The 26,009-nt window shown below is 39.5% G+C and overlaps 1 protein-coding gene and 1 long non-coding RNA gene across 2 annotated transcripts in view; one reads left to right on the plus strand and one right to left on the minus strand.

Annotated features, from left to right (window-relative positions):
• The window catches only part of LOC120534687 (zinc finger protein 721-like), a 113,603-nt gene that overhangs the window by 43,606 nt on the left and 43,988 nt on the right, over nt 1–26,009 (plus strand). Inside the window, exons 7-8 of the mRNA XM_039762278.1 lie at nt 7,655–8,999; nt 14,805–14,910. Of these exons, the coding sequence (XP_039618212.1) occupies nt 7,655–8,999; nt 14,805–14,910 (1,451 nt within the window). The remainder of the gene's footprint in view (nt 1–7,654; nt 9,000–14,804; nt 14,911–26,009) is intronic.
• Nucleotides 13,416–16,688, minus strand: LOC120534474. Its single transcript, XR_005634762.1, has 3 exons — nt 16,555–16,688; nt 13,924–14,014; nt 13,416–13,779 (listed from the first exon to the last, which is right to left on the minus strand). It is a non-coding gene; the product is annotated as an uncharacterized LOC120534474 (long non-coding RNA).

A 26,009-nucleotide genomic window follows, 5' to 3' on the forward strand; every position in this document is an offset into this window, starting at 1 on the left:
AAGCTTCATTTTCATGTATTTTCAGTTTTCCTCTTTGAATTTGTATTGATCTACCTCATTTCTTTAACTCATCAGAAAATTGATTCCATCAGGAATTGGAAGTTAATTGTCTATTATCAAAATTGAGTTTTAAGTGATTTTGCATTGAAGAAATGTCAAAAGTCTGATTAGTTGTGTCAATATTCAAGGCAATACAAACTGCAAATGCAGTTGAAAAAAACACCCTAATCTGTCCCATTTTTGCTGCTGTTGAACATCCTCGTAAACAGTGGGAGCTTTGTAAGGAAGTAAAAACCTTTTAAGAAAACGGAATTGTTCATCAATAGTATTAACATTTTTATTAGCATTTAAGCTATCATGAACATGAATTATAGTACCATCATAGTAGGTACAGATCCAGTGTGTGACACGTTCTGTAGCTGCAGAAGGAAATATTTGAATATGTTTGTGATTTTATGAAATGGGTATAATATCCATGTCATTAGGATTCCACAAATAATAACACCTCTTGTGGTTGAAAGTCTGTATGTGCAGCTAGTATTTCATTGAATTTACCTATGTGGTCTTGTTGACAAATAATCATTTTTGACCAGTTCATTGATTACAGATTTCGATAATGGTAATAGCTGTAGTTCCATTTTTAAACCAACGTAAAAGGATAAATAATAATGGAATAGTAAATATAAGAAAAAAAACAACTAAAAAATAATTGTATAAATGGCAAGACTAAATTAATGTGAATAGTGCGATTCATATTCTCTGTCTGAGCGTCTGAGCATATGAAGAGCATAAGATTGATTGAGCGACGCGACAAACCAGGAGCCCTTATATGGCTTTGGTGTGAATGGGGAGAAGTGGGGCCAATCGGAGCATCACGCCGTAATCCCATCACCTCTGTTCAGTGCTCAGAAAGATGTTAGTGAAACCTTATTTTTAAACCAGTCGGTCTGGTCACGTGATGACACACGGAGTGCATTCCGGCCCAGTGATCCCCCTTGTTCTCAAGTGTAGGCATGTTAGGGACCTCGGTGTGCGGAGGTGTGGATACGGATGTCATCTTATTAATACTTCTCATTAATAGGAACTTATTTCTTCTTATGTATTAAATAAGCATACATACTATACTCGTGCCAAATTTCAAGTTTCTAACATATTTGTATGTGGGTTAGTTCAATAAGCTCCCCAATTCAGGGTTCCTAGGGGACTTATCGTGAATTTTGGATTTTTCCCATCTGGTTTTCAAAACAGAACAAACATACTAACGTAAGTACATACATACATACAGACATTCATCTCTATTAGCATAGATAATTTTTTCCTTCTGATTTATTAATACATGAAAAAAATGGGGTGAAAGGATGTAAATGCTACATCTAATTATTTAAACTACACTTTAATAGAACCAGGGCTGTGGGGTCGGTAGATAAATGCTCCGACTCCTCAGTTTCTAAATCTTCCGACTCTGACTTCCCGACTCCGACTCCGACTCCTCTGTATGTATATACTATGCTAATGTATTTTCTACATCCATTGAAGGAAAGGAAGGCAACATACATGTTATTTCACCACAGAACTACTGGCTAGGAAGCCAACACTCTACTATAATGCCAGATTAAAGACAAACACAATTGATTGGCGGCCGCAGATTGCGGGTGTCCACATGGACGGGCAGATCCAGCTTGCGAAAATCTCACCCCCGCCCCCATCCAAAGTAATGTGATGCCTCTGTCTGCTGCAGTGGCTGTCTCCTCTGTCAGCCCGCCGGAAGTTTAGTGCATTGTGTCACTCACCGGCCAGCTGATCAGCAGAACGAGCCTCTGCTGGAGACAGGTATGGAGATCTGTGTTCTCGGCTCTTCGCCCCTTCACTAGCGCATAGCGAAGGGAGCCACGGAGCTGAGAACACACCAGATGATTTTTTAGGCGTTTGACGCGTGATGACTCATTGAACGGCCGAAAAATCGGCAGTGCATCTGTAAATGTATTGGGGGGCTTTAGGCTAGGTTCACAGTTCCCTGTAACAATGGAACACGACACAATGGAAAGCGGTGCCGCACCTTACCTGTGCATTACATCCCATATAGTGACGCATACAGTCAATGAAAAGCATGCTTCATGGTTACTTGACATGTTCGTTTTGTGGTAACATTATGCACTGCATGCATTGGGCTTTATTCTTACAGCAGAGAAGTAGTTCATTATGACTGTTTGTGAATTGGGACATTTCAACTTACTTTTTTAATTCCCATTTAAATTTAGTAGGAGTCAGAGTCGGTTAACTTTTTGCCAACTCCGACTCCAGGTACCCAAAATTGTCCTGGACTCCTCGACTTCGACTCCACAGCCCTGAATAGAACTATTACCCCAATTGTGACAATAGGAAAACTTAAAAATATAATCATATGAGAGTAAATGCTATGATATGAGCCCACAGGGCCTTTTACTAGGTGCATGGCCCTGCAGGATATCCAAGGAAATAATTACATATTTTCAAGAATTAAATATTAATTTATGAGTAATGACTCTAACAATGAGATCAGTAATATCAAATGCCTTTCTCATATCAAATGAGTTACAGAAAAGAGGCTGCAAAAGCTTTTCACGGGGAACCACCAACACACGCAACGTTTAAAACGTGTTGTTAGTGAACTCTGGTGCGAGTCCTGTTCATATGTGTTAAGCTAATAGTGGTAAATGGCAACAGACAACAATGCAGGTAAGATGCAAATTTTGATTTTTACAGCAACTTTCATTAAATATACCTTTGACTTTTTCTTCAGTAAGATTTTCATTAAATATTTTTAAGTACAGTTTCGTTGTTTGAAATCTGGGACCTTGAAATTCAAATCTAGCAACATAGGATTTGAATGTTGTTTATCATCACATAAATATTTTTAATAAAATGTGTAGAATGTAATGTGGAATTATTGTAAAATGCAACTGTCAGGTTTAAATGCTGCTGTTAGCTTTGACTTTAGTAAAGTGGTCCTTGAGTCAAAACACTTTGAATTAGCACTGTGCTCGATGTAGTAGCACCTTCTTTATGCCGCAAAGCTTGCTGGATCAGCTTATAGCTTTTGGGGGTTTATGCCACTGATTTTGAGTTACCTGTAACTCTAACTTCTAATCGGTGAGTCTGGATTGAGAATATAATTGCATTCCTTGCCCTGTTTTAAAAATTGACAAGAAAAAATTGTCAATATGAAGTCTTGGCATCCAATGTGATTCGGTCAGTTAATGCACTAAAATGACTGATGACGAAGAACGGTCACATTGACTTTGGAGTCAAAAAGGAGAACAAGTTTTGGCTGTAAGCAATCATTTCATTAAGAATTACACAGAAAACATGTACTGTGCTGCCGCTATTGTAGACCAGAGATACATTCTGATGCAGAGGTACTCAAAATGTTATAAACTCAGATGGAGCGGGCATTGAACACAGTGCCAATGAGCGATTTTCAGTACATTTGTCCTCAACAGAAAATGGCGAACATCAATAAGGAGAGGATGTGCATTCTGCTTGATTGTATGGCAAAATTTTTTTGAAGAGAACATGATGAAACCTTTTTGCAGAAAAAACAAACAAACCAGTAAATAGCACTAGAGCTGTCTTTACATTGTTGTTCTATGCAATAACTAGGGTTTTGGGTCCAATCACCTTTCTAGTAAAACTGCGACTGTTTTAAGACAAAGAAAGTGACATCTGAATGTGAAAGAACAGTCATTAGCTTTACCTTGCACTCACTTTCACAAGGTTTTTCTTAAGATATACACAGGATATTGTATGAGTTTGCTCATAACTTTCAGTATCGGCAAATTTGTATTTCTAAATAGCCAGTAATTTTATTAGTCACTAGTTGAATGCGTGGACCCTTCGGTACTGAAATAACAGGAAATTGAATGGAGTGAAGTCCACCAGCATAATCAAGTTGATTATGAAATCAATGTACACAGGCACCAAATCCTGGGGGATTATGAATATTCCTCTGGGCCTCAGATAAAAGGGAATAGCAAACGTAGCCATGAGGTCAATCCTAAGGAGTGTTCACGTCAAAGAAATTGTGAAGTGTTTGTAGAAAATACATTGGTATTTTCCAGTCTGGAAAGTGTTTGTTTCTCTAAGTACTTCATAAGGGTGGATAATGTAAAGATTGGTGTAGGGGGAAGGTTGGCTTTGTGTCCAAATTGTTATGGTTTAGAACTGTCAGACTTGTGTGCATGGTCCACGGAATATATCCACAGTAAGGGGCGTGGTGGGTGTGGGCTTGGTTTGAGCTACTACTACTACTTCAATTATAAAGATGATTCAGAGTTGACCCATCCAAAGGTACATGTTCTTGAATCTGCATTGACATCAAAGTCTAGTATTGGTACTGACTCATTATACAGAGGGATTGAAGAAATATTTACCAGCTAAAGACAATCAAAGTTGTTAATTACTTCTACTCAAAAGTGCCGTACACACTATAAATATCGCAGTTCATTTTATTCCATTGAGGCTTAGGTTCTGAGTGCTGAATAGTTGAAGATCTGTTTGAATCCAGGGAGTGTGTTTAGGATGGGGTTGAGCCTGGCACGTTGATGAGACTTATTGTAAGCATGTTGCTTGGTGGCTGTATTTTCAGGGCTATGTCATACCATGTTTGTAGCTGTTGCTTTTCTTCATGGCATTGCATTGTTTGCTCTTTTATGAATAAGTGTGTTTAGTTTAGTTGGTGTTTGGTACATGGTGCTGGTTTTCCTCTGATCATTGGTGTGCTAGGCCTGTGCATTGAGTTTCTCAGGGAGCATTTGTGATTATGACCATTAGAACATACCACTAATCCAAGTGATGCTGTGGAGGGAGTTGTCACCTTGGTCATGAGCAGAAGGCGATAAGGACTTGGAGGGTTTAGAAATGTCTGGTTCATGGGAGAGTTGAAGAAGAATAGACTACCGGTGTAATGCAGGTCACCATCAGCACATTTCTTATACTGTCAGGTATTTGACCTGAATGCATGCTAAAGCAGGTGGTACATGCACTTCTGACAAATGCAAGCACTTCCAGGATCTGTTCCAGAAAGAGAGATTAGATGATCCTGGAATGTAGAATCAATTCCAGTTTACTATAGTGCAATTTCACGCAAGCGGATTAGCTGGCTTCAGAACACTGAATTCAATAATCTAATGCAGTCCCAGATAGGTTGATCTGAATTAAAATTGATTCACAGTAAATTTTACAAGCCTTTCTGAGCTGAGAGCTGAACAGCTGATGATGGTTCTGTTATCTCCCAATTAACAAACTCATGTGCCGCATTTCGAGGAATGTACCAGTGCTGAAAAGAAATGGGCCACCAGCCATTGTTGAGAACATTATTATAAGTGAGAAGAACGGTAAGGGTTTAGCACTCTCTATTATAAAAAAAAAAATTCTTGGAAGGAGACGAGATGTGATTTCCTCAGAGAGACACTTGCACATCCCGCAAGAGGAGTCTTTGTGCCAAGAGATTTAACAACGGCCGGGGCCAAAAATAAAAGACAAAGAGTAGAACGTCATAAAGAATTCAAAAATGCTGGCATGGTACACATGCAGAGCAGGTTAGAGATAATGTAAGTACGAAAATTTGAAAGTCTCAAAAAAAGGATAGTAAGCATTGCATTAGCGCAGTCAATCAGAAAGTATTACTCTGTGAAATAACGGAAAAACGAAAAGAGATCGAATATATTGTTCGGGTTTAAACTTTAAGTCGGAGACTTGTAGATCATCTAATTCGTGTTACCATCGGGGGGGAAGTAATGTTTCTTCACAATGAAGGGCCGTATCTGCAAGAATTAAGATTCCAAAAATGCTGGCGTGGTACACATGCAGAGCAGGTTACAGATAATGGAAGTACGAAAATTCAAAAGTCTCAAAAAAGGATATTAAAGATCACAGTAGTGCAAACAAACGGAAATTATTACTCGGTGAAATAACAGAACAGCGAAAAGAGATTGAATATATTGTTCAGATTTAAACTTTAAGTCAGAGACTTGTAGATCGTCTAATTCGTGTTGCCAGCGAGAAAATTCCAAAAACGTTGGTGCGGTATGAAGTCCCATGAGATGGAGACTTTTAACATGAGATTCTTTCAAGTTACGCCCGACTTACAACCATTTTCAAACAAGGCCACAGTCATCTAACCTCTTAGTTGCGTGAATGCTTTTGGCAGACACATTTCCTGCACTCTCATCTCTTATAAATTTTATCAGGACAATAATTTTAAACGTTCTAGATGACACGTCAACGACTAAGCGAAGAAGAAAGAGCATGGACAAACATTCGGAAAAATCGTTTAATTTATTAGAGAGAAAGAAATGATATTCACTCACAGGCAGTTGTACGTTATACACGGAATGAAAATTCAAATGTGATCTTGAAAAAAAGTTAATTACTAATATTGTTTTTGCTAAAGTTTTAAAGTAAAAATGAAAATAAATGCATGTGTAACAATTCCTATGAAAATAATCTTTTTAATTTGTATACCTGGATAATCAAACCCGGGGGTAGGAGAGCGAAGCAAGCAGGGGGAAGAGCCCCCTAGTAGTTTTAAATTCATGTGTTCATCCTAATCTGAGAAGGGAGGGATTGCCACATTTTTCACAAAACACATGAAGATTGAGTGCAGTGATATCTTTAAGAAAGGGGGTTTAATAGTAACTTCTTGGTATTTAAATGACCTTGCAATGGTGATGGAGGAGATTATAATGCTCTGGCGATGTTTTACAGGAGAAGGGAACATGTGCTTCAGTTTATTTTGTAGCCAGAGAGCTCCTCATGTTTAAGACACATGAAGATGTATAATTAGTGTTGAAACTTTATGATCAGAGAATCCGGTTGACAGTCAGAATGTACTAAGAAAGTGTAAACCAAGTGGGTTGCCATGTGTCAGAAAGCTGACCAGCCCTGGTATCTTCTGTCACTGCCCTTCCAGAGGGGAAACAAATAACTGCCCTGATCCTGGGTTTTCTCAGCTTCAGATTTTTCTCCATGACCCCTTGCAGCTCATATAGTCTTGTACATTCATACTTCACTTTGTTCATCCCTCTGCTTTTCTTTAGTGATTTACATAAGCAATTGTGTATGTGTTTTTTTGAGTCAAGTTGCTTTTGCGTACATGTGGAAAAATGTCAGGGCACATTCTGATTGTCAAGAGTGCATTTCACATATTGGCCTGGTATTCTGTTTTATAATTGAAAACCCACTTCCATATTGTAATAATTGAAGATTTTCACTTTTGACTTCCATTAATTAAATAAAATAATGTTATATATAATATGGAGACTTTAAGAGTATGATGACAAAACCAATTTAGGTTTGTAATATATAGTTAACAAAATGTGACCAACAATCTTTTCAGTTGCATTTATGACACATGATCGATGTATTTTACTGTTTCAGCTTCTTGGCTACTGTCATTATGCTCATGTGCTGAGTATTTTTAATTTGTAGTGGTCTTTCCAAGAGCAAACTAACTTAAGTTTGCTTGTGCTTATAAAGGGTTGTTCGTTATTTTGGTCAGAATTTATTTAATGTTTAATTTAATTTGAACCACGGGGAAGTGGAGTGAAATTAAGCTGTTGTTTCCTTGTTTGTTTGTTGTTTTTTATTTTCTCTTTTCCTTTTATGCTTCATACAGGAGATAAACCTCACTGCTGTTCTGAATGTGGCAAACTATTTTGTCACAAGCGCTCTCTTCAGAGCCACAAAAGAATTCACACAGGAGAGAAGCCCTATTGCTGCTTGGAATGTGGCAAACAATTCCGTGAGAGTACCCAACTTAAGCGCCACAAAAGAGTTCACACTGGAGAGAAACCATACTGCTGTAATGATTGTGGCAAACGGTTTCGTTGCAAGAGTCACCTTCAGTGCCACAAAAGAGTTCACACAGGAGAAAAGCCTTATTGCTGTTTGGAATGTGGTGCACGATTCTCATGTAATACCAGTCTTCTGAGCCACAAAAGAATTCACACTGGAAAAAAGCCATATTGCTGCTTGGAATGTGGCAAACAATTCTGTAATATGGGTACTCTGCAGAAACACACAAGATTTCACACTGGAGAGAAACTGTTGAGCTGTTTAGAATGTGGCCGGCAATTCTATGACGAGAGAAGTCTTCAGAGTCACAAAAGGATTCACACTGGGGAGAAACCATATTGCTGCTTGGAATGTGGGAAACAATTCCGTGGTAGTACCCAACTTCAGCGCCACAAAAGAGTTCACACTGGAGAGAAACCATATTGCTGTAATGAATGTGGCAAACGGTTTCGTTGCAAGAGTCATCTTCAGTACCACAAAAGAATTCACACAGGAGAAAAGCCTTATTGCTGTTTGGAATGTGGTGCACGATTCTCATGTAGCACCAGTCTTTTGAGCCACAAAAGAATTCACACTGGAGAAAAGCCATATCGCTGCATGGAATGTGGCAAACAATTCTGTAACATCAGTACTCTGCAGAAGCACACAAGATTTCATACTGGAGAGAAACTGTTTAGTTGTTTACAGTGTAGCCGGCAATTCTATGATGAGAGAAGTCTTCAGAGTCACACAAGTATTCACACCGGAGAGAAGCCGTATTGCTGTTCTGAATGTGGAAAACGATTCTATGACAAGAAACGTCTTCAGAGTCACAAAAAAATTCACACTGAAGAGAAGATGTTTTGGTGTTCTGAATGTGACAAACAATTCTCAAATATTAGCAGTCTTAAGACCCACACTACAATTCATACCGGAGAGAAACCATACTGTTGTTTGGAATGTGGAAAAACATTCCGTACCAAGGGTAATCTTCAGGGCCACACTAGAGTTCATACCGGAGAAAGGCCATTTTGCTGTTTGGAATGTGGCAAAAAATTTCGTAGCCAGAGTAATCTTCTGAGCCACACTAAAGTTCACACAGGAGATAAAGAAGCCCTGAGGAGTATGTTAGAAAAGGGAAGAAGTAGAAGGAAGAAAGGAGAAACAAGGGTGAAAGAAGCCAAAAAGTCACCTTTATAACTACTGTAGTCTCGATGAGTACCTTCACGTGGTGGGCTTCATTGTACAAAATCCATACTGAACCTCACCAAGGCAAAACTACTATTATAGTATAAAAAGGACCCCAGGATAAAAAGGTACCCAACACCTGTCTCTGCACTAGCGTAGTTGATGGTGCTAGTGATAGTGTAAAATCTTCAGAAGAAGAAAAGATGATTTTTTCAATGTGCGGTCAGTCCATATGGGCAGTGTTGCTGGTACTGTCACAGTCGAACAAAACTGACCACAAAAGTGTAGGTTAAGCAAGAAGAGGTTAAGAGGACTGGACGTAGTCCAGTGATCACTTGAAGATAATGAGAAGATCATGTACTGCTGCATTTATGCAACAAATCCTGAATTTCTGACTAAAGGATATGCCAAGAGGACTTGCACAAAAATGGAATAGACATAGCAGCACGTGAAGCTGTGTAGAGGAGAGCAGCCCAAATGCATCCCAGGACTTACAGACATGTCCTACTGTGACAGACCTGGAGAATTAAAATTGTTTAGTCTCGAGCAGAGGAGACTCCGTGGGGACTTAATCCAGGTCTTCAATATCCTCAAAGGCAATGATAGGTAGATTCAGCAACATTCTTTTGCGTTAATGCTGAATTATGTAATTGAGTACATCAGTGGAAATTAAGGGGAAGTGAACTTATGACTGAAGCCAGGAAGCACTTTTTTTTACACAAAGAGTTATGAGATGGAGTTGAAACCTTGATAACCTTTAAGAAGTATCTGGATGAGATTTTGGGAAAGCTTGGCTGTTAGATAAACAAACTGGCTTAAATAACAATCCGTACAATCAATTCAACTTTAACAAAACCAAAATTCAACCCCTACCCAAAAGAAATTGAGGAGCGCCAGCCAACAAAGCAAATGTTTGGAGTAGCAAGGAAGTGTATCCTTTCCCCGATATAGGTTATTCTAAAATGTAATTGATTAGGTCTTGCCATATTTTTAAAAAGTTTTGAACAGATACTCTGAGTGATGATTTTTTTTTTTTTTCAAAATTTCAGATAGTCTAGGGCATCAATTATCTCACTGACTAAAATGTGATGGGTTGGGATTCTTTAAGTTGAACAAGACAATTCTATGTGCTAGTAGTGAGGTAAAGGCAGTTATGAATTGTTTGTCCTTCTCTATGTTACACCCATCTGGGAGTCCACCACACACAGCTGTTAATGGGTTAGGAGTGATTGTGACACCATGGCTATCTGATAAGCATTCAAAGGTTTTTCTCCAAATCAATGTTAATTTGGTTCACGCCCAAAACATCTGGCCAGTGAGGCTGGAGCAAGATTGCAACATTCACAGGCTGAATCTTGCCCTGGAAACATTTTGGATAGTTTTAAGTGTGATAGATGTTCTTGATAGATGATTTTAAGTTGAATAATTGAGTGCTTTGCGCATATGGAGCTAAAGTATATTCTGTGCACGGCTGTCTTCCATTCCTTTTCTGAAATGTTAAATGAAATATCCTTTCTCTTTTGTGCCCTAGGATCTTTGAAAGGAAAGGACTTTAAAATGGTTTTATAAATTGTGGAGATGCTATCTGAGTCTTCAAGAGTGATCAGTATTTCTTCTGTAGTTGAAATAGTGGAAGGTGAGGAAAACCTGGCAGTTTTAGTTTAGTAGAGTTTCTAGCTAGAAAGTATTGGGAAAATTGCATTGATTCAATTTTAATTCCAGATATTTTCCAAACATTAAATTAATGTGTATGTTTGAGAGGGTGGAAAAGAGTGGTTGTCATGTAGAAGTACAACAGATATCTGTCTTAAAGTGCTTCCTACATTGGTTCTATATTCTGAGTGAATGAAGGGCAATTGGATTATTAGTGTATTGACAATAATTTGTTTTTACTGGGGCACAGTGCAGGGAATATAAAGAAGTACTGCAATGTTTTAATTCTCTTGCAGACCAGTTGCTGCTTAAAAACAGCTTTTAACAGCAGCGGCTATTTCAAGCTGAATTTCCGGCTGGGACGTTGGATATCTCTGGCTCCATGGTTCTTGATTCTGAACCTATAATTAGCTGTGAGCCACCCAGCCTCACTGAGATTGCACAGATGGTAAACCAGCTGAGGGTAGGGAAGTTCTGCAGGGATCTGTGGTATTCAGGATGAAGTGCTCTAGGCTGGTGGTAAAGCTGTCCTCCTGGCATTGCAAGCAATCTTTCCTTCCATTTGGAAGCCATGCATCATCCCAACTGACTGGAAAGCCGGACTTGTCATCCCTATCTGGAAAGGGAAGGGTGATCACCTGGGGCCTCATGCATAACGTCGAGCGTAGAATTTGCACTATAAAAGCGGGAATGTGCTTACGCACAAAAAAAAAATCCAGATGCATAAACCTGTGTGTTTGCCAACTTCCACGTTGTTCTGCTACATAAATCCCGGTCAGCATGAATAGTAATGCCCATGCACGCACCTGCTGTCCCGCCCCATCTCCTCCCAGAATTCCGCCTCTTTGAACATGTAAATCAATATAAATAGCCCTTAAGCTCAGCCTTCTGTGAAAAGACAATGGCAAAATCATGACGTAAAATAGAACAATTTCAGCAAATACCAAGTGGAAACAAAGAAAAATTTTTTGGTTTAAACAGTGGTATAAACAACAAAAGGAAGTTGATTGTGTGACATAGCGTGTGTTGTGATGTAGGATTTTGCATATAACTTGATAAATGTTTTGTATGTCTTTATTTATAATTTAGGCAAACCAAGTGGTGAGAGGTATTCATGTTTGCCTTCCCCCATCCCCCTTTTTACGACTGTCTCTTTGTAATTTTATGACAGGATTTGGGGGGATGTGACTTAAACCAGTTTGATCTCCCACACAAAGCCAGGTTAGTGTAATATATGGTCTTGGGGTTGGGCAGGAGATAAGATGTTCTATTTCACCCATTGGTCTGAGGTATGGCTGTTTGGAATTGGCTTGTCTCAGAGGCCTTCAAGTACCATGATATCCTATTGGTTCTAGGAATTGGAGAGAACATCTATAAATGTACTTGCTCAACCACATTCTCTCTCTGACTGACCCACATATGAAGAAGCATCTCTCTAACTGACCCACATATGAAGAAGCATCTCTCTTGCTAACCTGTGATGATGAAGACAACACAATGAAGAGCACAGCTCAGCAGCCATATTGAACAGACATGTGGCTGAAAGCTGAGCACCAACGATGCCTTAACTAGAGACATTTTAAGAAACTGCAAGTCTGTGTGCCACCTGAATTACACATCACCATTTTATCAGGTTGTATGGTTGCCAATATTCAAATGTACTTTGCATTTTGTTATTATTTATGAATATTATCAGTAATACTTTATTTTATGTGTAACTTAACTCCTGCTTGTCTTTTTACTACATCTAATTGCCTGAGGTTATAGATATAGAAGGGAAGGTGGGGATAAGTTATATACAGTGGTAAGTCTGTGAGATTAGGTATTCTAAGGCTACATATTAATAATACAATAGGGGACAGTAGAGCAATATATATATATTACTCTACCAAGATAAAACAGCGTGTCAGAGAAACTCGAAAGCTCAAGTTAACAAAGTCGCACAGTGCCTGAAATAAAAAAGAAGTTGTCACGTATCAAAGTTGCCGTGAAAAGCAGAGCTGTAGCCCACTGTCTGAGTTTCAGCACTGTAAAAAATCCATCCTACTCCCAGTTAAAAAATATTAAGTAACTAATTACAATGTGCTTTTTGAGTTTGCTCAACATTACATTGACAGATCCTGCCAATTACAAAATTTGAGTTCACTGGATACAAGCTACACTATGCCAAACTAAAAAAAAATTAAATTAGCTCAAGTACAATAGAAATAACTAATATGTAAAACAGCATTAAGCCCATCTAACAAAGTTTAGAGCTGTGTCGATGTCATGTCTAATTGGCGTAACTAAAAAACCTATGTTGAATAAACTTAAGTAAATTTAAGCAAACTTCAAGGTAGTAATTCAACAAATTAATATTTTTTGCAAACTGAAAAGCACAATATAATCAGTTACTTAAGAACTCTTGAGTATATTGAGCAACATATTCTATTTTAACACAAAAGAAAAAAGCTTTTTTAAAATAATGCAGCTTTTTTTTCTTAGACATGGCATTACACTTATTACAATGTGAAATATGAAAATTCCAATGTATTTAAATTCAGTATGTTCAAATTTTGTCTTAACAACATTGTTATCATTACTAATAACCACAAGCCTTGCCGTCTCTGATGATGTGGAATCTTAATTTGAAAAGTGCTACATCAATAATTCCAAAATGTCTTTTTGAGCAGAACCTGAACAGGGTAAAGGGATTCTGTCGTAATATTAACGCTAATGTGCAACTGAAAAAGAATTCCACACAAAGAAAAGCAGCTATAGCAAATTTAATCTAAAATCAAAAGACAAACATATCCTATTCTGCAGATCTCAGACACATTTGCCTAACATTTTATTTATGCAGCATATTCAATGTGAGTACGAGTCTCCAATATTTAGAAACGCCTTCTGCTCTGTTTCAAAAGTGTATTTCAGTTCTTTAGGGTACTGAATGTTTACAGCCTACAGAAGACCAACAAGTATGACAAATGCAGTTGTGAAGTCGACAAGCTCTTCAATTACTACTCGACCTTCTCTTACCACAGCCACGTTCACTGGTGCCGCTCCAGGATGGGTCTCATGGTGTCTCACAACCTCCAATATTCTTATCTTCATTTTATTTGTATATATTTGAAGGGAGTCTTTATCCTAAAAATATAGAACAATGATACAGTTAAGGTGTGATACGATACACCATAGTTGACTCTTTTCCAAAGCCAAGTGAAAGGTTGTCTACCAACTTAACTTTCTAGTTTGTTAATCATTTAGTTTGACATTTCCAACAGAACTCACATGACCTGTTGTTGATAACTTCTTGTATTCTCTTAAGTACAGAGGTGGTCCTTGTAGAACCGTTGCCCTCGTGTGTGGTAACATCCATTGTCTGAAAAGTTAACAAGAATGATAGTCATAGAGGTAGAATATACAAAGAAACATGTTTGAACAAAATTACAATTTGAGAAAGCTTTAAACAAAACTACATATATTTGACATTTTCTTCTACATTACTGTACATATACAAAAGTCCGTCTTTGTTAAATGAATCCAAATAATGAAAGGATGTTGCACATCTGCAATTTATTCAAAATACAGGGAGTGCAGAATTATTAGGCAAGTTGTATTTTTGAGGAATAATTTTATTATTGAACAACAACCATGTTCTCAATGAACCCAAAAAACTCATTAATATCAAAGCTGAATATTTTTGGAAGTCGTTTTTAGTTTGTTTTTAGTTTTAGCTATTTTAGGGGGATATCTGTGTGTGCAGGTGACTATTACTGTGCATAATTATTAGGCAACTTAACAAAAAACAAATATATAGCCATTTCAATTATTTATTTTTACCAGTGAAACCAATATAACATCTCCACATTCACAAATATACATTTCTGACATTCAAAAACAAATCAGTGACCAGTATAGCCACCTTTCGTTGCAAGGACACTCAAAAGCCTGCCATCCATGGATTCTGTCAGTGTTTTGATCTGCTCACCATCAACATTGCGTGCAGCAGCAACCACAGCCTCCCAGACACTGTTCAGAGAGGTGTACTGTTTTCCCTCCTTGTAAATCTCACATTTGATGATGGACCACAGGTTCTCAATGGGGTTCAGATCAGGTGAACAAGGAGGCCATGTCATTAGTTTTTCTTCTTTTATACCCTTTCTTGCCAGCCACGCTGTGGAGTACTTGGACGCGTGTGATGGAGCATTGTCCTGCATGAAAATCATGTTTTTCTTGAAGGATGCAGACTTCTTCCTGTACCACTGCTTGAAGAAGGTGTCTTCCAGAAACTGGCAGTAGGACTGGGAGTTGAGCTTGACTCCATCCTCAACCCGAAAAGGACCCACAAGCTCATCTTGGATGATACCAGCCCAAACCAGTACTCCACCTCCACCTTGCTGGCGTCTGAGTCGGACTGGAGCTCTCTGCCCTTTACCAATCCAGCCACGGGCCCATCCATCTGGCCCATCAAGACTCACTCTCATTTCATCAGTCCATAAAACCTTAGAAAAATCAGTCTTGAGATATTTCTTGGCCCAGTCTTGACGTTTCAGCTTGTGTGTCTTGTTCAGTGGTGGTCGTCTTTCAGCCTTTCTTACCTTGGCCATGTCTCTGAGTATTGCACACCTTGTGCTTTTGGGCACTCCAGTGATGTTGCAGCTCTGAAATATGGCCAAACTGGTGGCAAGTGGCATCTTGGCAGCTGCACGCTTGACTTTTCTCAGTTCATGGGCAGTTATTTTGCACTTTGGTTTTTCCACACGCTTCTTGCGACCCTGTTGACTATTTTGAATGAAACGCTTGATTGTTCGATGATCACGCTTCAGAAGCTTTGCAATTTTAAGAGTGCTGCATCCCTCTGCAAGATATCTTACTATTTTTGACTTTTCTGAGCCTGTCAAGTCCTTCTTTTGACCCATTTTGCCAAAGGAAAGGAAGTTGCCTAATAATTATGCACACCTCATATAGGGTGTTGATGTCATTAGACCACACCCCTTCTCATTACAGAGATGCACATCACCTAATATGCTTAATTGGTAGTAGGCTTTCGAGCCTATACAGCTTGGAGTAAGACAACATGCATAAAGAGGATGATGTGGACAAAATACTCATTTGCCTAATAATTCTGCACTCCCTGTATATGCACACATCCAGACACACAAAAAAATTGCTATTAACTTGAATAATTTAAATTGTCAATTTATAATAAACGGGTGGCACAGTAGGTAGCGCTGTTGCCTCGCAGTTATGAGACCCGAGTTCGCTTCCCAGGTCCTCCCTGCGTAGAGTTTGCATGTTCTCGCCGTGTCTGCGTGGGTTTCCTCCCACAGTCCAAAGACATGAAGGTTAGGTGGATTGGCGATCCTAAATTGTCCCGTGTGTGTGTGCCCTGCTGTGGGTTGACACTCTGCCCAGGATTGGTTTCTTGCCTTGCACCCTGTGTTGGCTGAGATTGGCTCCAGCAGACCCCCCGTGACCCTGTGTTTGGATTCAGCGGTTTGGAAAATGGATGGATGGATGGAATTTATAATAAACAGAGTAGCTCAGGAATGTTGTTGATTACACCACCAAGTTGCTGGTCACACCTTAGGTTTAAAGAAGGAATTGTACTTTTATTTCTGGTAAAATATTGTTTGTGTAAATCTCACCATTAAAGAAAGCTGTAAATGAATACATTATGAATTTGTAGTCCATGACATTGGAGGGAATATGTGGCAATGACTCAGATATAAACATACACAGTATAATTTAGCTTGTTCTTTAAAATCATTTTGCATGCATTTGATAAGTCTATGGATTTGCCACAAGCACCTTCATAAGCAAACAGTTCAACAGCCTTAATTACAACACTGCCAACATACCATGTTAAGTTCATGCTTATGACTATTAAACTATTCTTTCCTGATCCTTATTATGTACCTGTTCATCTAGTAATTCTAAAAGTGATTTCAATTCATGTGTCGTCTTGCCTCCTTTTTATCTGAACATTTTGATCAGAGCTGTCGAATTGTCCAAGGAAATGTTTCTTTCACTTGCACCTGGGTAATGCGATAAAATGCATATACCTGTAACAAAATTCAGGAATTAATAATGTACTTATTTTCAAGATACTAGCATCTCTACTAAACAATTGAATTATAAGATTAGATACAGTGGGTACGGAAAGTATTCAGACCCCCTTCAATTTTTCACTCTTTGTTATATTGCAGCCATTTGCTAAAATCATTTAAATTAAGTTTTTCCCTCATTAATGTACACACAGCACCCCATATTGACAGACAAAAGAAAGAATGTTTGAAATTGTTGCAGATTTATTAAAAAAGAAAAACTGAAATATCACCTGGTCCTAAGTATTCAGACCCTTTGCTCAGTATTTAGTAGAAGCACCCTTTTGAGCTAATACAGCCATGAGTCTTCTTGGGAAAGATGCAACAAGTTTTTCACACCTGGATTTGGGGATCCTCTGCCATTCCTCCTTGCAGATCCTCTCCAGTTCTGTCAGGTTGGATGGTAAACGTTGGTGGACAGCCATTTTTAGGTCTCTCCAGAGATGCTCAGTTGGGTTTAAGTCAGGGCTCTGGCTGGGCCATTCAAGAACAGTCACAGAGTTGTTGTGAAGCCACTCCTTTGTTATTTTAGCTGTGTGCTTAGGGTCATTGTCTTGTTGGAAGGTAAACCTTCGGCCCAGTCTGAGGTCCTTAGCACTCTGGAGAAGGTTTTTGTCCAGGATATCCCTGTACTTGGCGCATTCATCTTTCCCTCGATTGCAACCAGTCATCCTGTCCCTGCAGCTGAAAAACACCCCCACAGCATGATGCTGCCACCGCCATGCTTCACTGTGGGGACTGTATTGGACAAGTGATGAGCAGTGCCTGGTTGTCTCCACACATACTGCTTAGAATTAAGGCCAAAAAGTTCTATATTGGTCTCTTCAGACCAGATAATCTTATTTCTCACCATCTCAGAGTCCTTTAGGTGTCTTTTAGCAAACTCCATGCGGGCTGTCATGTGTCTTGCACTGAGGAGAGGCTTCCGACAGGCCACTCTGCCATAAAGCCCTGACTGGTGGAGGGCTGCAGTGATGGTTGACTTTCTACAACTTCTCCCATCTCTTGACTGCATTTCTGGAGCTCAGCCAAAGTGATCTTTGGGTTCTTCTTTACCTCTCTCACTAAGGCTCTTCTCTCCCGGTAGCTCAGCTTGGCCGGACGGCCAGCTCTAGGAAAGGTTCTGGTTGTCCCAAACGTCTTCCATTTAAAGATTATGGAGGCTACTGTGCTCTTGGGAACCTTAAGTGCAGCAGAAATTTTTTTGTAACCTTGGCCAGATCTGTGCCTTGCCACAATTCTGTCTCTGAGCTCTTCAGGCAGTTCCTTTGACCTCATGATTCTCATTTGCTCTGACATGCATTGTGAGCTGTAAGGCCTTATATAGACAGGTGTGTGGCTTTCCTAATCAAGTCCAATCAGTAGAATCAAACACAGCTGGAATCAAATGAAGGTGATCTCAAGGATGATCAGAAGAAATGGAAAGCACCGGAGTTAAATATACGAGTGTCACAGCAAAGGGTCTGAATACTTAGGACCATGTGATATTTCAGTTTTTCTTTTTTAATAAATCTGCAACAATTTCAAAAATTCTTTTTTGTCTGTCAATATGGGGTGCTGTGTGTACATTAATGAGGGAAAAAAATAATTTAAATGATTTTAGCAAATGGCTACAATATAACAAAGAGTGAAAAATTGAAGGGGGTCTGAATACTTTCCGTACCCACTGTAAAACTCACCTGCTGCTCTATGAAAAGGCCTGGCCATCTTTGTTGGACTACAGAGACCAGCAGTTCATCCATGACAATCTCCTTTCTTCTCATGGAAAAAGTGAGGCCCACTTTGGTGTTGACTAGGTCCAGGTTTATATTTTTCTTCTTCACTTCATCCTCAAGCTGCTGCCTCTCTGTTTCAAGATCTTCATCTTTTTGACCATCAGGGTGATTTGGCAATAATTTACCTCAGATTTACGAGGTTTCTTAAGGTAACCGCTGGAAGAACCAAATCCTCTTTTGTAAACATTTACCTGCACTTCTGTAATAATTGTATCACAAATGTCTAAGGTGTTATCTAAAAAAGAACACAGTAAAGCTAAACATCACGTTTACACATGAGCAATCACATGGTGCGACTTATATTTATTAACATATGTTTGTGAGTGTATATATTTTTTTTCCTTTAAGGAGAGAAGAATTGTGGTTGAGGTCGCTCAGTGTGTTCATTGTAGATACGTCCCCCTTTATCGCTCGCTTTCTGTCTCTATGACGCACACCCTAATTTTCCTCTTTCAAAGAAACTTGGCATAAATTGAATGTACACAAGAAAGGAGTAATCCAACCAGTAATCGTGTGTCTGCCTTTACAAGCTGTTATGCATATGCACCCCAGCCCGTAATAATTACTGGAACATTCAGTTTTCAAGGCGTCATCGTGCATGGCGTGCACGCCATCTTTTAATTTTTTTTGACTGCATGCGATTTTATGAAAAAAAATGTACAGAATATTGATGTCATTTTATTAATTCACCGTGTAAAAAACAAAATTATCTGACCGTTGCTGTACGCTCTTATTGCCCACTCCACCTGAATAAAATATAATCGTCTGCGTCCTGTCTCTGCTTTAAACTTTGGTATTGTACCACAAAAGCTTGAGTTGGGCACCGCAGCAGCTACTATGAGAATTCAGACCGCTAACTTTAAGTGAAAAAATGTCCTGATGTTGGGTTTTGAGGTATAAAAACACAAGAGGAGTTGTAGTGGAAAAAGGAAGGAGGGAACTATCGCAATGACATGGCTTTTGCTAAATTCTTAAAAGCCACCACAGTAAGCACAACTGAGCTTTCATTTTATGATTATTCATTTTCAGATTCTGTTATAATCACTAAAACCTTCCGTAATTAACAGACTCGCCGTCATTACACGTTTCAAATAACACAAGCTAAAATTAAACACGTAAAAACGTATTAGTAGGTTATCATCGATTTGTCGACAAAGTTAGTAAGGTTACTCGAGTGGCTCCTGTTAGTAAACCGTACCCCGATTTTTTTTATGGTTTTCAACAAAGGAAAGTCCTACTATTGTAAATGGATGTACTTACCTTATGTACTTACCTTAAGCCGCGGCTATCAAACTTTTGTAACTACAGATTGTGGAATCGTGCACGTGTTCAAATCTCATAAATCGAGAACATTCTCGCAGAACATGCGCATTGCGTAGAGGGAAAAACTCGCACACAACCGATTATTAATTCTCACAATGCTGATTCATACATTTGAACCCAAAAGAAAAATGGAACTCGCATCTGCTCCACACAATGAAGAAACGATTGTAGGGCTAAACATTTAACACAGAAATGCTGGAATAACAAACATTTTTACACTGGGTCGACTATCACTTAGTTACATTTTTTAATAAGAAAGCTTATTAGGGTACAGAGAAAAAAAAAATAGGCACACAGTGGGGAAAAAAGCATGAAATGTCAACTTTAATTTCGACATTTCCACCTTAATCACGTAGTTTATTTTGTCATTAAAGTAGAACATCATAAACTTCATCTTAAAATCGTTTAATTTGCTAGTTTCTCAAATCCCATCGTAACAAAAGTACCACGTTATTTGATCTTATATGTGCTCTATGTGTGTGAATCACTACGTGCTTCCTCCGACAGGAGACAGAATCCATTACATTCGTGATATTACAGCTCTTTGAATAATTAAAATACTGAGATGTATACTTGATATAATTTTCATGACGATAGGAGTTAAACAGGTTATAAAACATGGGAACAAGGTGTCGCAGTGATTGTGCGCGACCTTCAATGAATTAATTTATTGTAGCAGTTCTGTCTCTTTCAAATGTACTAACCCCCAATTCCTGTCCTTACTTTTCTTTCTCCAAATACCCAATCGCCACACAATCAGCTCTGTAATAGACGTTAAGCCATCTGTAAGCTTATCACGCAGATTCTTCAAAATTTTTAAGGAGCACTGAAATATCTTCATAGTACATGTTTAATTATTCTGTCCTACACACCAGTCGCAGCGAAGCATAAACAATCTGTGAACGGAGCGCAAGATCCTTGCTAGCATAGCGACACTGTGTCCTTTAATTATTAACAATATCGATTATGTAAATGAAGTTAGTTTTAGCTGTATAATAAACATATTTTGCTGCATTTCATCTTTAAAATGATATCGTCATCATATGTAAATATGCGCTTTATAAAGTGGCTCAGGTTGTACAATATTATAACTGTAGTGCAAGTTTACAGTGAGGTGATTGTACTTATAAGTACAAACAGTTCTTCAAGGAGCACTTGATGGACTGATTGATTGCGTTTAGTGCTCTTGGGATAAAACTCTTAATGAACCGCGAGGTCCGTACAGTAAAGGTTTTCAAGCGTTTGCTGTGTGAGAAGCATTTCAAATGGGAAGCATGGCTGAGGCAGTGTGTGCTTGATGCTGTATACCGATAATTCTCTTTCTGATCAGCTTCTCCGAGTGGTGCAGTGAGAGTAATATGGAAAAAGATGATCCGCTGTGGCAACCCCTAACGGGAGGAGCTAGAAGAAGAAGAAGGCGTAGTGAGAATAACACCACTGAAACAGTTCTGATATTTGGAATAGTTTGGCCATTCCGTTGACCATTATATTGTTACAGGTTAATTACAATCACATGCCTTAAACTAATAAATAATATGCAGTTAATTTCAGTGTATTTATAAAGCCGCATGAAGGATGTGGATCTAAAAAAGAAAGATAAACCACACAGGAAGAGTACCACTGCTTTGACGCTGGGTGCCGCCAGTCTGCAAAGCCAAGCGGAGAACTTGCGTACGACAGGTTATGAGCTACCATGGAAGTGTGACTGGCTTTACGGTAAGTTTAGGTTTTATACATCGCAATTTGAACGTGGAAACGTTCTTACGCAACATTTTTGTGCGTACGCACTGTTTATACATGAGGCCCTTGGATTGCGGCAACTATAGGGGAATAACAACTGTTGGCTAAGGTCTTCTCTAGGGATCCTCCTCAATTGGATCAGTTATCACATGCTCACCTGCCAGAAACTGGACCATCTGGTTTTATGTCTAAGAAGTCTGCCATGAACCACATCCTAGCACTGAGCATTCTCATCGAGCGCAAACACGAATATCGGCAAAGTACCTTTGCAGCCTTTTCGTAAAGTGTTCAACCCAGTTGATTGAGCTTTCCTGTGGGACGTCCTGAAACTTCCAGAGTTGCTGGAATTCCTAGCTGGTCTGTTCACTGGTACTGTGAGTGCTGTGCAGAGTGGAGGCAGAACCTGTGTTTTTCTCGGTTGATTCTAGGATGTTTGCCTGGACTGGGTGTCAGGCAGGGTTGTCAGGTTCAGCAGCTGTGGGGTATATCTGTTGATGAGTAAAGATTCGCTGATCTTCGCTGACAATGCTGTGATCTTCGTAGAGTTGATAAGTGGTCTCGAGAGACTGAGTGAGGAGTCTGACTGTCTGGGCTTGCGAGTGTCCTGATACAACCCAAGATCAGGCCTTTAGTAATCTTTTGAGTACATCCATCAGCACTGTGTCTGTCTACGGAGGTAGTGTCAGCCTCATCAACAAGTTTACTTACCTCAGCAGCAACATTCATGGCTCTGATAACTCTTCTTATGAAGTTAGTAGATAGATTGGGAGAGCATGGGGATCATGAGGTTGCTGGAAAGGGGTGTGTGCTGCTCCCGATTATCTGTGCAAAAGAACGAAGGTCCAAGTCTTTATAAAGTCCTGATGCTTCCTGTCTTGCTATATGGTTGTGAGGCTGGGGTGGGACTGAACTGTGTCTGCCTTGGGGGTTGCCAACTGGGATCCCAAGCTCTTTCAGCAACGTGCTGTATCAGTGCATGCTCCTTGCCCTGACCTGACCTAACCTGCAGAGCAGACTTGGGTATATTCATCGACTCGTGTCGATATCGTAATAAAATAAAAAGTTAGGTAATATTATCTATTCACATCGTTTATTTTTTTTTTCCATGCATGCATACAGCAAAATTCTGTTGAAAAAGAGCTTTATGTTTACTTGTGATATTTATCCCTTGATACATAAACTGATCTACTAAGGTAAATATGAAGGTGAATGTTTTGAATTTTATTCAAAATTAAAATTTTATTCAAATTGATTTTGAGTTCAGATATCTTTTGAAATTCTGCTAGTGTATCCAGGAACCAAGAGAATAAAAAGAGTAGCAGCGCAAAATGACTCCAGTTAAACAGCCATGCCTCAGCATGCAAAAGTGGAATGTTCAATATTGTCCTGAAAAGTAAGTAAACTAAACTATTGTTGAGAAATTGGACAGAGAAAAAGCCCTTGTGCTGTTCAGAATGTGGTAACCTTTTCCCTTTCAGAAGTGGTCTTCAGCGAGACAGTTTGATTCACACCGGTGAGAATCCATTTTGCTGTTTTCAACGTGTCAAAACAATTCTTTCAGAGGGGTGATGTGCAGAGACATAAAATAATTCACACTGCAGTGAAGCCATATTTCTGTTGGGAATGTTTAAAACAATACTAGGACGGGATTTCTCTTCAAAAACACAGTAGAATTCAGACTGGGGGAAAAAAGCCCGGAGTGAGTTAAAGGGAGAAGAAGGAGTCAAATGTCACCCACCTAACTGCTCAAATCTCGAGTACATTCTTGTGGTGGCATTCAAGATCCATTCTAAATTTTAGAATAGCTAAGAGTAGCAGCAAAAGTGCAACATCTGTAGAGGTGGAGAAAACCTTCATTGAGGTGAGAGTACTGCTGGTCCCAGCACAATGGAACCAAGACTAATTAAAGCTTGGTCCAAGGAGAGAGATCGCATTAAGTCCAAATACAACTTGAAATTGAAGTGTTTCATATTAATATATAAAAGGCACAAACCATTTCATGCAATAAACTTCTCACAGTAGCATACGAAAATACAAGCAGAAACATTAAGAAAGGGTTCATAACAGACTGTTCAATTGGAGCTAACCTGAAGAACACTATCACTTCTTCTGCTCTTTTCTCAAAGTGAAATAGGAGAGGAGGAGGAAATGTCAAAAGCAGCTACATATCCCTTACCAGTAATGTCCATATTGAGCACCACATATTTATCGACTAGCTGGCTGCTTTGCTAGCCGAGTTCATTTCAAAAGAGTATCCTCTCTCACCATTACAGAGCAGAGCTAGACAAGGGATGCTTAATGTAAAGTCTCTCGGCCGCGCTAGTAGCAGTCAGAGACATTGATTTAAGTTGTTATTCTAAAATAAGATCTGGGCAGTGAGGACAACAAATGAAGCAAAGGGAAAGGTGCAAAAGTGCATTTATTACAAACCAACAAAAGCGTCCAAATAAAGGTGCAGTGCATCATAGTCATTAAATAAACCCATTAAAACCAGAGTGAAACAGTGGAGGTTAAAATATGTTAAATGAAAAGTTCTATTAAAAGCGAGGTTGAAATACTGGCTGGAAGCAGTCCTTTCAAAAACAAAACCCGGTGCCTTCGACTGGCGGCCCTCCTGCTTCTCCCATTCAGGCTATGCACCAGGGCAGTCGCCCTACCTGCAGCTGACCACCTCCTCCATGTCTGGTTGTCTTCCATCCTGTCTCTGTACAGCACCACTACCCAGACCAAGACATGGGTTCCCCCCAAGAGCTGGGGTGCTCACGCTGGGGTTCCATTCCCAAATCTGACTCCGGCTGCCTTCCTCGGCGAGCCATCCACCTTCCAGTCATTCCTGCTCCTCTCAAGCGCTTGGCAGGAGCGACCCAATCACACTGCCCCGGGTGCCGGCCAAACACACCACTAGGGCTCACTTATCCCAGCTGCTTGCCCTTACAGCCAGCCTCTCTGCCTTCCCCCACGTACTTGCGCTTCTCCTATTTATAATGGAGACGTTGCACAGGTGTGGTGATTAGCAGCTTCTGGCCTCAATTACGGATGCGGATGATTCCTCACCTGTGCACTTAACGGAGGAAGCGCCCACACCACGTCACATCCGAGAACCGCCCCGGCCACACTACCACGCCCCCTCTATAAGCCGCGAGTGCGCCGGTTATTTAAAACTGGCCTTTTCTGCTAAGCTGTGGACCCACTATACCACAAACGTACAGAAAGAATTTATTCTGAGAGCAGTTTTGACACCTATATGACAAATTCCAAAAATTGATTTTGACCACTTTGACAAAAAAATGATATCTGACCACTTCTTTTATTCTTTCAGGCACTGCGTGACTTTCTGAACTTGAACTTTTGAGTGTGTTCACCACGCTGTATCACTCCATGGGGGTATTTTCTGTATGTCGCTTAAATCATCCGAGATCAGATGCCTCATCTTGGATGAGTTAATGCCAGTGCAACTCATCCGGGATAAGTCAGTTTTTCAAACGCAGATTAAGACCGATTAAACACGTAAGCAGTGTGCATTGTACATACCGAAAGCAGAGTTTCATTTCCTATGTGTCAGATTAATTATTATTTAATTTGTCATAATTCCAGATCAAATGTCAGCACAAGGAGAACATGGGGACAGGTTAAAGTGAAGTACAAGAATATACCTCAAACTGGTAAATACTGATATACAGTGATCCCTTGCTATATCACACTTCGACTTTTGCGGCTTCACTCCATTGCGGATTTTAAATGTAAGCATATCTAAATATATATCACGGATTTTTTGCTGGTTCGCAGATTTCTGCGGACAATGGCTCTTTTAATTTAAAGTACATGCTTCCTCAGTTTGTTTGCCCAGTTGATTTCATACAAGGGATGCTATTGGCGGATGGCTGAGAAACTACCCAATCAAAGCATGTATTACGTATTAAATAAAACTCCTCAATGATATACGATATGCTCCCTGCGCGGTGCTTCGCACACTTAAAAGCTCTAACAGCCTGTATTGATTTTTGATTGTTTGCTTTTCTCTGTCTCTCTCACTCTCTCTGCCTGACGGAGGGGGTGTGAGCAGAGGGGCTGTTTGCTTAGAAGATAGGGACGCTCCTCTAAAAAATGCTGAAAGACTACCTTCACATTGATCCCTTCATTGCGGCGGCTTTATCGCGGTGCTTCGCATACTTAAAAGCCCAACAGCCCTATTGATTTTTGATTGTTTACTTTACTCTCTCTCTCTCTCTGACATTCTCTGCTCCTGACGGGCGCACTCCTTTGAAGGGGAAGATATGTTTGCATTCTTTTATTTGTCAGAAAGAACTGTCATCTCTGTCTTGTCATGGAGCACAGTGTAAACTTTTGCCTAAAGGGTGTTATTTCATGTCTAGAGGGCTCTAATAATGTTAAAAAACATATTTAGAAGGTCGTAAACAGTTTTTCTATG

This window comes from Polypterus senegalus, chromosome 8, assembly GCF_016835505.1.
Source record: "Polypterus senegalus isolate Bchr_013 chromosome 8, ASM1683550v1, whole genome shotgun sequence".
Classification (NCBI taxonomy): domain Eukaryota; kingdom Metazoa; phylum Chordata; class Cladistia; order Polypteriformes; family Polypteridae; genus Polypterus; species Polypterus senegalus.